Here is a 14,240-nt window from a genome sequence, read left to right on the forward strand (position 1 = left end):
GAGCAGCAGCATGTTCACGCTATAAGTCAATGAGTCAATGAGGGCCGAAAACGAAAACTTACTCATGAGTACTTTTTTCGAAAGTTCTGTGAATAAACAGAGACCAGGCTGGAAACGGCATCGACATAGCTTTTGCAATCTAGCTTTGACAGAAACACTGCTTCCCGAGATTCCTTGGGCAAGAATTGGAAGCCACTCATGTTGCTTGCATACCGCACGAGGTCTCTATTCTCATACCTCATTCTTTGATCGTGGATTTACCACGCAGCCCACCTCCCCTTGGAACACAGCTGAGGAAGCACTGCTTCACACCGCTACCATTTTATGGCGTCAGTTTTCGTAGCTTCAACTAAGAAGGTGATAAGGCGCGCAAGAGAAAGTTACAGCTTCTTAAAGGACATCGAGTTATGCATTTAAGCGCAAATGCGTGGTAACAGTCCAATGAATACACAGCATGAACTTTTGATTGATGCGCACCTAGGCTGCTATTCATATGACAAGTAGAAATGAGCTCCAAGGAGAAGTAGCTTTACAGCGAAAGCTGGAATAGCTTCAGTTTAGCCATATTGCATGATATTTCAACAGCGCATGCTAGACACGGACAGAAGAATGAGAAAACAGATACACAGCAAAGGAAAGGGATCAGCGCTCGTGTGTCTGTTTTCTCCTCCTCCTCCTCTCCGTGTGTAGCATAGGCTCTTGAATTATGATGCAAAACGAACTAGCCCGTCAGCCTACCCTGTTCGAGCCATATTGCCCTGTATTCTACCTTGAAATTTACAGTTTGAGTCGTAAAACTTTAATTATTTAATGAATTAATTTACTTTAACCAAACAACTGAATAGAATTAATAAACTTAAATCGTTTCACTTAAATTCAATGCAATAACGAATTGGAGAGAAGAAAACATTTCTTTCCACGTTTAGGGAAGAGGAGGGATAGGGAAAGGTTGAGAGGGAAGTGAGAGAGGGCGGGTGGCCAGGAGAGGCCAGATCAGGTTTCTCTTATTCGCATTAGCACGGCTAGGCTTTCTCTTACGGCTGATGCCGTAGATTCTACAGCCAAATTCAGGGCTCAATAGCTAAACTACAGCTATAACAGCTTTCATTACTTCATGCGCTTTGTCGGTAGGCTTAGCTCTATAAATTTCTTACAACATGCACAAAATATCAATGTTGGTTGCCAAATACGCTGCGTCAGTTAACGGCTGTTTTGGGAGTTGCAAGCTAGCTGAAATTGTCAATAAGGAAAACAATTCTCTTACGCCAGAAATTTTCTAATCGCGCCATTCCGAATGCTTCCACCTCAAAGACAGTTTGATCTTATGTAAAATCTGTCTCTTTAATAAAAAAAAAGGTTACTACGCACCCCATCACGCTTGAAGACCCGTACATAACACGCAACAGGACGATAACTTCTTCGTGCCATTTAAAACTGTCGCGATTATTCAACTGTAAGCAAAACTTCAGACGAGGACACCCTTGATAAGCGGACGTATCCTGCATAAGCGACCGTCACACGATACTTTAGCCGTGAATTTCTCCAAGAGCGGTGTTATAAAAAAATCTTCGAGGAAAACATTGTACCATCTGCCACCGTCACGACGTAAAAGTAGTTGACAAGATGAGTGAAGGGCTGAACATGGGGCGGAGATAAACATACAGTATCTACAGATGAAGGGTGGTATTTCTAAACAGGCGGGTTTACAATGTTTGTCGTACAACAGGATGAGCTTGCTGCAGAGGGCGCCGTAACTCAGCGCTTTTTCTCGTCAGTGAAACCGAGAGGCATAAACGCACTCCGCTGTGAGCAGGAAACCCAAGCACAATCACCTTGTCCAGAGCAGTGTCACAGATTGCAAGCCGCAGGTGTCTATGGCTGCCGATGGCTGCACATCTCGCAAACTTGCCAAAGGGCGAGTTAGAGCGGCTTTGGAGGACTGATAAGCGGAATTTATTTAACACCCTTCCTGCGCTGCGTCCTCTTGTCGATATGCCCGCGCAAGTGTTGGGCTATAGCGTTATATTTTTCCTTTCGCGGAGCGCCACCGACCTTGAAAGACAATGCGCAGCCGTTAAGTTCACTCACACTGCCACAGTTCACGTCAGTTCTCACGTCTCTGATCCACGCTGCAATGTGAACGAGAACACACACAGACCCAGGCGCACATACACGATCCTTGATGACCTCGTCATCGGTTGGCAGTGCCAGTGAAGTTCCACAGGTTTTTCTTTCCCGAACGCATTGACACCATATTATCGGGCTATGCATGGCGTCAGTGGGCAGCCCGGTTAAGTGCAGGTCTGAAGCAAAGCATTTAGAGAACGCGCCGCACACCACGCGGACACCATTCGAATGCGCACATCGTGGCTGCACTGAAACTGTTGCGTGTCAGCAGGTGAAAGCAGCTGTCGTTGCGACGGAGCTCGTCCTCGAGAAGCTTGCAGAATATTATGAGGTCTGTCGGCTGCTTGCAGGCGTGCGTTTTCTTCCCCACAGTCTGGGATCTTCGGAATGAGTTTGAATACATGGCGCATCCCAATCAAGTGTATTTGCAATAGAGACGCGAGGGGTCTAGCAGTCGATGATATCCGAGCCCGATTTCCGTCTCCGACCGAAAGCACCTGCATGAACAAAAGAAAGAGAGACAGGAATAACACTTCGTGTTACAGAGAACGCACGCATTCATTTTCAATAACTGAAGGGCGCACGTCAGCTCCGCCTTGAAGTTCTGACGCAAAGCGTTAATGGGTTAATGCCATATACGCAGATTTGATCATTCTCGACTTTACATTCATAGATCGCTAGGAGTTCTCATACGACCCCTGGCGCAGTGGTTAAGCTTTTGTGATGGAACGGCGCAGCACACCGGGACAAGAAACAAGCGCCGACTTACAGCTCATTTTTATTTCGAAGAAAAACGGCTTCTTTTAACTTCCTCACACCCTCAAAACACATGCGTCACAGCCATATTGTTCAGGCGTTCTAAAATGACAACCAGGGGTTTCTAATCATATTTTTAGCATGCCCAATTCTTTCTTTGTTAATTCAAGAGGCGGCGGGCTGACACAATGGTCGTGCAGCCTCGCCATCGAAGCTGCCTCGATTATGTCGCGGACTAACTCTTCTTTGTGATTGGCCAGTGCCCCACATCTGCCGAACTCAGGTGCACAAGTTCTCGAAGGGCAGTCTCTGCTATGAACTCCTATGTTTCTGCAAGCTTCCTCGAATTTAGTTTTGTGCTCTAGTAGTCTTTCGTTCATGCACCTGCCAGTCTGTCCTATGTATTCTTTCCCACATGTCACTGGCAACGAACAAATGAGGCCTTCGGTAGGCTCCACAAAGGGGGTTCGGTGCTTTATCGTTCATCCCTGCTTCTTGTTGGTCGGGTTAGAATTTACTTGTCTGCGCACACACTTCACTTTATTAGGAGCAGTCATCACGACATTCAGCCAGGTTTTCGACCAAGCACAAACAAGAACACATTTATTGGATGCTGTGTTTGTCATAACCTCACGTTAGCCTTTAGTCGTGCAAGCGTGCGTTTTCTTGCCGGCGCTTTCTTTACGGGACCCAAATTTTTGGCGTTAGGCTGGCGCTACTGGCGCACTGGCGTGATGTCCTGCAGTGTATTGGCACGGAGAATCAAGCAACCATCAGGTAGAAGGAGGAAAATTGAATTCGAGACATTAAATTGGGAAAACATTTCATCGCTCACAAAATTCACCCAATAGTTGGAGGGAAGTGACGTCACCAGGGCGGATAATTCCCAGTGGCCGGATGGCACAGACGTCACCAGAGTGGAAGTGTCGTCATTTTAGCTAAATGCATGCATCAACAGTTTCTAAAGCTGTCGCATTGACATCACATAAAGTAATTAAGTGTCACTGCGATTTTTTTGTCATCATTGATGAGCTTTTGGTAATATTGAACCAGGGGTAGAAATCTGCTCAAAGTTCGGTGAGGTAGACTACCTACACACAGAAGAGAGGTGCGTAATTTCAAACTTTGCTCAGGTGAAGCGATATTGGCATTTCTGATGCGTGCAGCGGCGCAGCATCGCTGCTTGCATCATCAATATGCCACGTCCTCCACTCCAAGCGCGTAAAAGAAAACTTCCGGGAGACACTGCATGAATGTGTTCAGGTGGAAGCTCGTACTTCGATCATGCACCCCATTGCAAGCTGACCATCCCACTCGGCCCTGACGAAGGCGAATGGGTATTTACAGACGCTCGGACAGGCTTGACTTCGCCTGCTTTCTCGCAGTAACTTCATTGGGAAATTTTTTCGCTCGAAAAGCACCCTTAAATTCCCCCTTTAAAAGCGCCTTCTAGGTAAGCGACAGGGGTACAAGCAAAAAATAAAAACAAGAAAACGCAAAGTTCATCATGCAAGGGACAGTCTACTGTCTTTTATCAAGGGTGTTTTCTTTCGGCAATTCAAATCTTTTTGACCAGATAAACGAATACCTGACTGTGGCCCAGAGAAACACGCCAGAACAATTTGAAACGTAATTTTCTAGCTTGGGAATGTCGGTAGCCGGCCTCTGCAAATCCTGATAGCATAAAAACAACCACTGCCACTCTGACTAGGCGGCCTGCCATGGCAATAATGAGCCTGACATTAGGCGAAATGCATAGGTTTTATTTAAATAATTGTTTGGAAAGCTAAGGTGCTTTTAGACACAATAAAAAATAAGGGTGGTGATATCTAACACACATAACAAAGAGCAGCTGTTTTTTGCCAGTAGCAGCGCAACTGTCTGCATTGGGGCAGATGTCCTTTTGAAAGCATCTTAAGAGACGGTGAGAAAGCAGGGTTAAACCGTGCAAGGAACTGTGATTACTTGGAAAAATGATAAAAAATGTAAGCAAAAAGCCCTTTGTATTATGCTCACTCCTATTCATAAAGAGTTGTATGTCCATTCCAGGCTACATAGCCAACCTGCTTGGAGAGCTGGGAAGTTTCGACACAGGACGGCAGAACTATCGGCTGTAGCCTGACCTGCTTTTCTAACTGAACATATAAATTGCTTCCAAAACCTCCACTTCTCTCCTCGGTGTCATCTTCACAAGAAAAGATGTGCAAAAATATGTCAATGACTTAACATACCCATCTAGCAGTAAACTGTCAAGCAAGCTTCCTTGTAGAACATCAGATTTCACAAAGAAGGAGTGTTAGTAATGGCCATATATGCCTACAAAAAGCTTGTGCATTATTAGGTTAACAAATAAGGAAGAAATGAAGTCGAAAATATAACTTATAACATTAACAATGAGACGTCAATACGGTAATATTTGTCAGGAACCGATGAAAATGAAAGAGTTGTAGAGATAAGTGCATATGGCAGAAAGTGTTCTGCGGAAGCCACGAGCTCGTTTTTTTTTAGTTAATCTTTCCTGCCCTTCTAAACAGACATTGTTAACAATGTACAGTTAACACCCCTTTTTTTATACACCATCGCAGATATATGCGACCGTATGATGGAAATATGCAACGCGGAAATGAACGGAAAATGACAACAGCACAGCAGGGCAATGTTTGAGTAACCGTGGAAGGAACGGGTAGGTGCTTGTCACCTGGCCACATGCCGACTTTAGTTGCGGACTGAACCACATAAAATATATTGCTGGCCAAATTAGTCTACAGCTTAGTTAAAGTATGTGTGTGAACAGCAATTAATGTACTGAATAAATCGAGGATAGTTGTGTGGGTCCTCTTTTAAGGAGCCCATTGGCTTTTACCGCCGCTCCATCCGTCCGTCTGTCCGTCTGTCCGTCGATTCAGCGATCTTAATCTGGTCTGCCGTCAACATGTGGCTTTGTCGACCTGTAGTCGTGGTAGACTAAACATTGCTCTCTATCTAGTGCAAGGTTGGGACTGCAAGGTGGGGAAGGAACAAAACAAAGTATTCCACCGCTTAATTTTTATCTTAGGTCATGGCTCAAGGGTTGATGCTGGGGTTGTTTTCGATATGTTTTCGGCGCATTTTTTTAAAATCGAATTACGTTGATCCAAGGAATAATTTGGGTCCGCGTTTTTCTTTCTTTGAGATAAAGCTACAAAACAAAAATGGGAAGTGTATTTTGAGTAGTTCCATAGACAATCAATGCAGATAATAGAAAAAAAACATTGACAGAGTAGCCATCCAGCATCCGCTAATGACAACCGAGAACGAACTCATCATTAGGGCTAAAAAAGCGCGTGGCTGGTTTTCATTTTAGGGTGGTAGAGGAACTTGAATCGTTCAACCAGAATGTAAATGCACAATTCGAGGAACAGCTGGTAATAGTGCTCCAAGCGATAGAAATTCTTGACGATAGAATGACAGCCTGTGGGGCGAGTTGGTGCATGATTGAAAATACTGCGGGGCAACCATGACAACAGAATAAAGAAAAGGACAACACATGCGCACTGTTGTTCATTTTTGAAAGTTTTAATGCTTCATTTGTCTTCACTCGCAAGCTGATTTTCTCTCTCAGGGCCTTGTCATGTTTTTGAACCAACGCAACTATATGAAATCCTTTCAGCCGGCAAGCATACATCTATATAAAAAAAAAAGACCAAGGGCAAGGTGAGACGAAACCATTGAAATAAAAGCCATTATTCCAGAAAGCGAGCGCATTCATTTGAGTACGCAAAGCTACTATTATAAACGAAAAATTAAATGGTACTAATTTCGATTGCAATGTGTAACTGGTTGATGTTTATAGTATATGTGGGTTTAACGTCCTATGAGGGACGCCGTAGTGAAGGGCTGCGGAAATTTCGACCACCTGTGGTTCTTTAACGCGCACTGACATTGCACAGTACCAATGTGCAACTGCAGCTATAGAAATAGTTTCCTACAGTGCTCAGAAGAAGCAGCTATAGACGAGTGCTATTAGCGTGGCATGAATTTGCGAAACCGCACTAACCGAGCCGTCGTGTTCGAAGTGATGTGACGTAACGTTATCCAATACCTAGATAATAATTTACAAATAATGCCGTGCGTCTGCTTGCTACATCAGCTCGTCAGGCTTTTTGTTTACCTTAGCTCCGTGTGTGCATAGGGAAGAGCATGACATTCAGTTTCGCCTATTAGACTCCATTCATCCTAATAGGTGGCATGCAAAATGTTTAGGGAAATGCTCTGCGTTTTTGGTTTTGTTTAGCAACACAGAAAACGACGACTCTCAGAAGTAATCCGACTGCCAGAACGGCACTTGAAATACGAAGGTGCTCTTCAGAAGCACAGCGCCGGAGTCTCACTTTTTTGGAGGATGTGTACATACGAATATATGCTTAGGCGCAGCCGACTGCTATTTTTGTTTACCTTTTGGCTCTTCCATCTTTCTTTGCGCAGCTTAAAAGGACCCCCCCCCCCAAAAAAAAAATAAAAGAAATAAAAACACCCCGACCGCTTGACACCTCATGCCCTACTAGTGAAAGCAATCAGCAAAACTCTTCTCAATCCGTTCGACTGCACACTGGGTCATCAGCGAGGTATACTTAGGTGTATAATAGCAGCATATACCCTCACAGTGCATACCGTACTAGACTGCAGGCGTTCATGAGCTCTTGGCAAATGCACCCATCGTTATCGCATCCATTAAGCCACCCAAAAAACTTTCTTTCGTCTTGAGAGAGCGATCGACGCCACTCTTGTCAGCCTGCCTTCTCATCCCGCGCGATATTCGCTGCCGGCGCATATTCCCGCACGCTTCCGGGGCAGCTAATGTGTCATCAGGACATCTTTGCTCGCGGCGGTCTTTCCTCTCCCACGTATAGCGTCTTCCAACGTGCGCAAAGGTAGACAGGAGCACTTTGTGCGTCACGTGCAATCCTTCCTCTCGGAGGATGCAAATGTCTTCCGAGAGACGCTGCCAAACCCACCGGCAAACACCCGAGGGAAAGCGTGTCGTGCGGATGATGTCTATTTCGGGAGCACTGTCGTCATTGTCTCGCTGTAGAACGCAGCCTCTGCCCAGGAGCCTACTATGTACGCTGTTTCGCATGCATCAGAAGCGGCTCTGCTGAGAAGTAATAGGCGCGGATCGCCGGACTGTTGCTTACACGGGCCGAATGGGCATTTGTGCTTGTGCAAGCCACGATGAATGAGATCAGTGAGGTGTTGACCGAGCGCGACTGATAGTACTCACATCGAATGTTCGTCAACTGCTCCGTGCAGGCGATATTTCAAGGTGCAGGGGGCTAAGAGTGTAGTGAAATCGACTAGTTTTCTCACCTCTGGGCTAACAGAGGTATCGTCAAAACCTGAAATGCTTATCAGTATTAGCATTGCTGTGTTGTAGTTTGTACAAGATAACAGCATTTATTTGCATTGTTATTGTCCTTGTTAATGTGGTTTCTATTAACACTAAAAATACCAGTACAGACGCACAGATTCACCTACTGAACTTTTGCATCGCGCAGGACTTCAGCCTTTATCTATTCGATCGAAACTGCACCGCTTGAAATTCCTACACTTACTTTTGCACAATTCATTTAAGCTTAACTCTAAAGACTTCGTCAATATAAGCCACTCTAGAATCACCCACCGCAAACATCCTCTCACACTTGAAGAATTCTTTTGTTGCAATAACAAATTCTACTTTTCCTTTTTTCCGCGAGCAGTGCGCGAATGGAATGCACTTGACGCTTCGATCATAATGCAGCCGACAGTCCTCAGATTTTTGGAGCTTGCAGAGCTGAATATATTGCCCAAAAATTGACTAAATAATGTTAAAATGTTGGTGATATATACTTTGTTCTGTATAACTGATTACGTCGAATTTCTTTGTTCTTGTCTTGCTTTAACTAGACCCATCCTTTTCATTGTACAACTGCTTACTGTTCTATAACTGTTTTATCTGGAAGTTGTGTACTTTTTGAAGTGCGCCCACCCCTGTAAAAACTCCGGTTGGGGTTGACAGTATATCGAAATAAAAATAAAATAAAAATAAATAAAACAACCTGATCATATTTGGCTGTCGTAAAATATCGGTTGTTTTCAAGAGCCTATGATAGCATTACGTATCAGCGAATAATATGCACAGATGAAGCGTCGCTTTATTAAGCTGATTCTGCGAATTTCTTTAACGTTAACATGGTTCAAATGCTTCTGCAGATTTGTGGTGCTAGCCCACACTGTGCCATTGCCACTGAGCGTCTGGCTTGCTCCCATAGACTGCTTACTTCATTTTGTTTTTATCTGGAAAAGCTTTCAGCTCTCTTTCTCAACAGTCTGAGTCATATATATAGTCGCCAAACGGGAGCAATGTTGACGCCGAAATGGACGATTTCTGAAGCAAGCAATTGGGTTCCCTTTGTAAGTACGGTGAAAGAAAAATAGGGCTTCACCACCGATCCAAATTTTGAGCTCTGTTTGCAAAGCGAGCGGAATCCGCCTTTTTAAACATGACGTGCCGCCCACTGGGAAGTGAGCGAAAAGCGGTTGAAAACGAACCAACCAACGTAGGCGACGCAGGCAGGATCCGGTTCCACGAGGCGTGTACACACTGCGCCTGCGAAGTGTGTGCACGGGATGTGCGCTTGACAGCTGATGCCATCTATCGCTGGCGCCTGTCGCTAACATGAACTGCGCATGTGCACTAAGAGCTGGCTATTTGTTTTCAACCAGTGGAGCTTGATGATGAGAGGCATGCACACGCAGAGCGGCTGTGCGAGAATGGCATACCCACCATGAGAGCAGCTTAATAAAAACTTCATGAATCGTGAAATGTCGCTTTTTTTAGAGAATTCGACCGTATCTTGGATCGAAGTTCCCCCGTTTTCTCGATGAAGTGAGAGGTGCCCAAGAAAATCGTGCCGCTGGTATCCGCGGCTGAGCGGGCATGCCAAGCTACACGACTTCATGCATTTGAGCAAGCAAATCCTTACAAATACCTATGCACAGATACAGATATACAGATACAGCATTCCTTTGTAGCCACATGACTGCGCTTCGATATTTGCTAATGAGCAATTACTCCCTAATTACAAGTCTACTCCACCTTGTGGGATTGCCCTAAACCTTTGACCAACACTGCCCCGACTTCGAATTACTGGTATTATTGATCCATTCGCTCTCGCCCTACCATAAGCTTGCCGCCCCGGTTAGCTCAGTTGGTAGAGCGACTGCTCCGGTAAAGCGGTGGTACTAGGTTCGAACCCCGGACCAGGACGAATTTTTCTGTAACTACGAAGTTTTTGAGAAAGCTGCACAGGTTTCCTTTGTAGCCGTATGACTGAGCTTCGGCGAGTGGCAATGAGTAATTACTCGCTTATTATAGCTAGGCACATTTGCGAAAATACGAGAGTACTGCCTAGGTGAGTAATTTCGTAATTTAACGAAAAGGTCAGCGTCCCTGCTCTCACACACCTTCTTGCTCAGCGCTATTTGCTACTAGTTGATCATATATAAGCTTTCGCGTCGAGGGGCATACGCGGAGCCCTCCTCTTCTTCGCTCCACGTACTGTAGGAGACAAAACTCTCCTGGACGCGGAAATAGCGGTCTAGGCATCACGCCTGCCAACAAACATCTGCTTTCACTGCAGCACACTGGAGCGCACGAGTTCGACTATCACTTAAGCAAGCTTGGTTACAATCAACTGCCTATTAACGAAGGTATCGGTTTTTGTTCCCGGGTATGCGCCGTGGAGAGTTTTGTCCCCAATCGTATCTCCAGGCAGGCGTCACGAAAAAAACGTTGCATATAACGCGGCCTTTACAGCCTCTGTAATCGCCACAGGGATACATGTAGAGTGGCGAGACCGGAATTCGCTGCATAGATGACGCCACGTACTGGTGATTAAACTAGCACACTCATAACAGGTAGGGTCACTTTGAGAGCTTAGGTACTTGCTTCGTGAAAGCTCGGGCGGTGATGTCTACCCCAGTTATGCAAAGGGGAAGGTCACAGATTCTCATCATCCTGATCATCGTTGTTACAATCATCATAGATGCTTGTTATTCTACGCCAAAAAACGACGCCAGGAAAATAGCACAAGTTATTATCACCATCTTCGTGCGTCACCTCTCCAATCTGGTACAGGGTCAGTCACTTATAGCGGGAACGCTTGAGCACGTGGTTCTACGGCTCACGCAACGCCGTCTGAGAGCGCATCGCGCAATAGGCGCACTGTCACATTCTCCGGGCCCTGTCACGGTGATCATGCTGCGCGAGCTGCAGAACCATTGGCTCAAGTGTTTCCCCGTAAGTTATCGACCCTCTAGGTTCGTTCTGCGAATTCCAGGCATGGAATGTCAAGCTGAGTCAGCAGTAAAGAACTCGATTACATTGGAAAGTACGCCCTTATGGGACCACATACACCATGGTAAGGTGGCGCCTGAACGCGTAACTGAGGCTAAGGAAAAAAGAAGAACGCCGCGGGGCGCCAAGCAGCAAGTGGTCTGGCCTAGGTGCATCAAAAGAGTGCGGCTAGCATCCCCTATGGACAGTTCTAGATATGGCGATCTGGCAATGGTCTCCATGGTTAAACTTGCTCTCGATGACGAAATAGACGGCAAATGTTTGCTCGTTTTTCGTTATATTCTAAAGCTGTGTGTCCTCAGTTTTAGTCCATCGTATTTGAGGGAATTTCCGAAGGCGGAGCATTTTCCGCCGATTTACTCCCTGGTTTTTCCTCAACTCTACCACGATAAGGGGGTGCCTGCAGTACAAGCCCATTTTTTTTTTCTCTCCATGGGCGCTAAACCGGGTGTGCAATGCTAAAACTCTGTTCATTTGAATGCGAAGGCTGCAAAACATGTTAACGCCGTCAGTTTCTAACAATTATTCTCTATTATTATTTCATCGCATAGGTATTCCTGCCGGGCCAGATTTCTTATACAGTCTAAGCCACGTGCATATGTCTAAGAAACTGTGTTCTTCCTTTGTTTTAAAGTTTGTGCAGTCTTCATACACCAGCAAAGCCCACAGACGGAGGTTTCAGCTATTGCTATAGGAATTAGTGAACGACGAATAAATATTTATAGGAGATAACCGCAGCTGTGTTAAAGAAGATTACCATCCAATATTTGTTTCACAAGCGGTTGTAGGCACCCGTACAGCTGAAAGCTTTTTGCCAAAAAATACAAGCTTCTTACAATTTTTCAACGGGTTCGGACGTTTCAAACAAGATTTTTTTTTTGTAGCGATAGCTACACTACGCCAGCACATTCGCGAGGTCAGCGTGGCTGCGCGCTGACTAGCACCACCGCTCCACCAGCTGTGCTCATACGCGGATTGACGTCATAGCCCGCAGCTGGTGAGCGTGCCACGCGCCTTGCGCCTGTGCCGACGGCGGAGCAGACGCTGCCCGCCTCGTCAGTTGTGCGCATGCGCGGAGTGACGTCAGAGCACGCAGCTGGTGTGCGCGCCGAGCGCCTACATTACGCTAGCATTTCGAGCCTTCAGCATGGCAGCGCAGTGGCCACCGTGGCAGCTGCCGACGGCGCGGCGCGCCGGCTAAACAGAGTGGGGGAGGAGTGGAGAGGCCAATCCTCCCGTCTGATTTGAGAGATGGTAAAGAAAGGGGTTATTATTTTCAAGTGGGGTTAGCAAATGAACAGTGCTTGCCCGGGATTCACCCAGATCGCTCTTTAATCAAACGTACCAGGGCCTCTAAAACAATTGGTGAGGTTATGATGAGGTATAGAGCCTCTCCCTCGTTCATCAAGGGCAGGCCCGCTTGTTTGCACAGATCCCGCATAGGTGTGCTGTGCTAAAAGCGGAAACAAAGGTTGCCCGCATCGTGTCGTTCGTATCGTCGGCATATGCAAACAGTATGTAATTTAATGTAAACAGGTAGCGAGTCCATAATATCTTACCTGATAGCATTGCGCTCCATCCAGTGGGGCATCTAATTACGGCGCCGGCTAATTAAGCCGTTGGGCTGCGTTCGTTAGCACAGCTGTCCATTGCTGTAAAATGGAGAACTTACAAGGCTGGGACTCGATACTGGTGCTGGCCGGAAATAGCCGCTAATGTTAGCCCCTTTGACGCTTCTGTACCACTAATAAAATTTTTGAATGATGTTAGGCAGACCTTCATAAGTTGTCGTCTGGGGTGTCCGCGCCACGGCGCCAAGTCGTTGAGAGGGTATAGCTCGTTCTTATGCATGGCACGGTATAGTTGGGGAGAGCCTGAAGCATATAATATATTATGAGACCAACACTTAAACACTGCCTTGCATGCTATTACTTAAGATATTGATTTTGTTGTGTTACTGTTCCTTTTTAATCGTGTATAAACTATTTTTCCTTTTTAGTCGTTTCCATGTATGCAATATGTGTTCCTATGTTGATTTTTTGACATGATATTGAAATTCTGCGCCCCATACTGAAATTTCAAGTAGTGTCTCTCCTGTATTTTCAATCTACATTGAGTGAACTTCACACTGGCCTACCTTGTTGTGGTCTCTTGGGCCCAGTCAAGCTGCCTCGAGCAGCTTTTTGCCCAAGTGCTCCTTCCATGTATATGGTAAAATAAAGGAATTGAATTGAATTGAAATACACCGCAGAGCCACAGTGTACCAGGAAGAACTTTTCTGCCGGTCTTTGACAAGAACGCGGGTAGAGTAATGTGAAGAGATCGTGTATGTTTGATATAGCCGAATTTTGTCTGAAATTGAATTGCAGACGATTATCAAACTCTCTTCAGCGGTAGGCCCTGTCATATGAGGAGCGGGAAGGAGGGCTGTTCTCTGGCGGTTTTGGCTGCTAGAAAACTGCAGAGGAAGCTTTCTGGTCAGTAAATGCATATCGGCGGACGCCAGCGATATATAGCATGTAGGGTTCGGCGCGCTGTCGCATCTTTTTGTACGTGTGCTGCGAATATTCCGCGAGAGGGCAGTGACCTAGGCTGCGCGTCCGGTTTTGTTTTTTTTTGTTTTGCTTTGGTGCACGCCGTTAGAAGGGGACTCATGCCTTTTTGGTTAGTCTATCTGCCGGCGGGGCTATCTGCCGGCCTCGACCTTGGACCCCTGTCCCCTTGGCGAAGGATTGCGAGACCATCTAGGGAGGAACTCGGGGGTAAAGGAAAACGCTGACATCAGTTTTGAGCTTTCCTATCCGTCAAAACTGATGAGCCGCAGTTAGCAGTTTATTTTTGCGCGTGGAAAGGGGCGCGGGCATCTTCGGGGTGTACCCGCGAAGGGAGCTGCGCCCGTGTGCTTTTGTCTCTAGCGACTCCTAGCTGGCAGGCGCTCGGTCTGGCCGAGTGCGAAGGGAGTGACCGTTGAGAGCTGGTGCAG

At 46.1% G+C, this 14,240-nt stretch overlaps 1 protein-coding gene across 2 annotated transcripts in view; it reads right to left on the bottom strand.

Moving 5' to 3' along the window:
* Positions 1-1,681: 1,681 nt before the first annotated feature.
* LOC144094103 (cell adhesion molecule Dscam1-like) overlaps positions 1,682-14,240 on the bottom strand; it is a 519,023-nt gene continuing 506,464 nt past the window's right edge. Inside the window, exon 43 of one of the 2 annotated variants that reach the window (XM_077628014.1) lies at positions 1,682-2,624. In XM_077628014.1, coding sequence (XP_077484140.1) covers positions 2,575-2,624 — 50 coding nt within the window. In that variant the 3' untranslated portion in view covers positions 1,682-2,574. The remainder of the gene's footprint in view (positions 2,625-14,240) is intronic. The other variant, XM_077628013.1, reaches the window with a different exon arrangement.

The sequence above is a fragment of the Amblyomma americanum genome, chromosome 6, assembly GCF_052857255.1.
Source record: "Amblyomma americanum isolate KBUSLIRL-KWMA chromosome 6, ASM5285725v1, whole genome shotgun sequence".
NCBI classification, from domain to species: domain Eukaryota; kingdom Metazoa; phylum Arthropoda; class Arachnida; order Ixodida; family Ixodidae; genus Amblyomma; species Amblyomma americanum.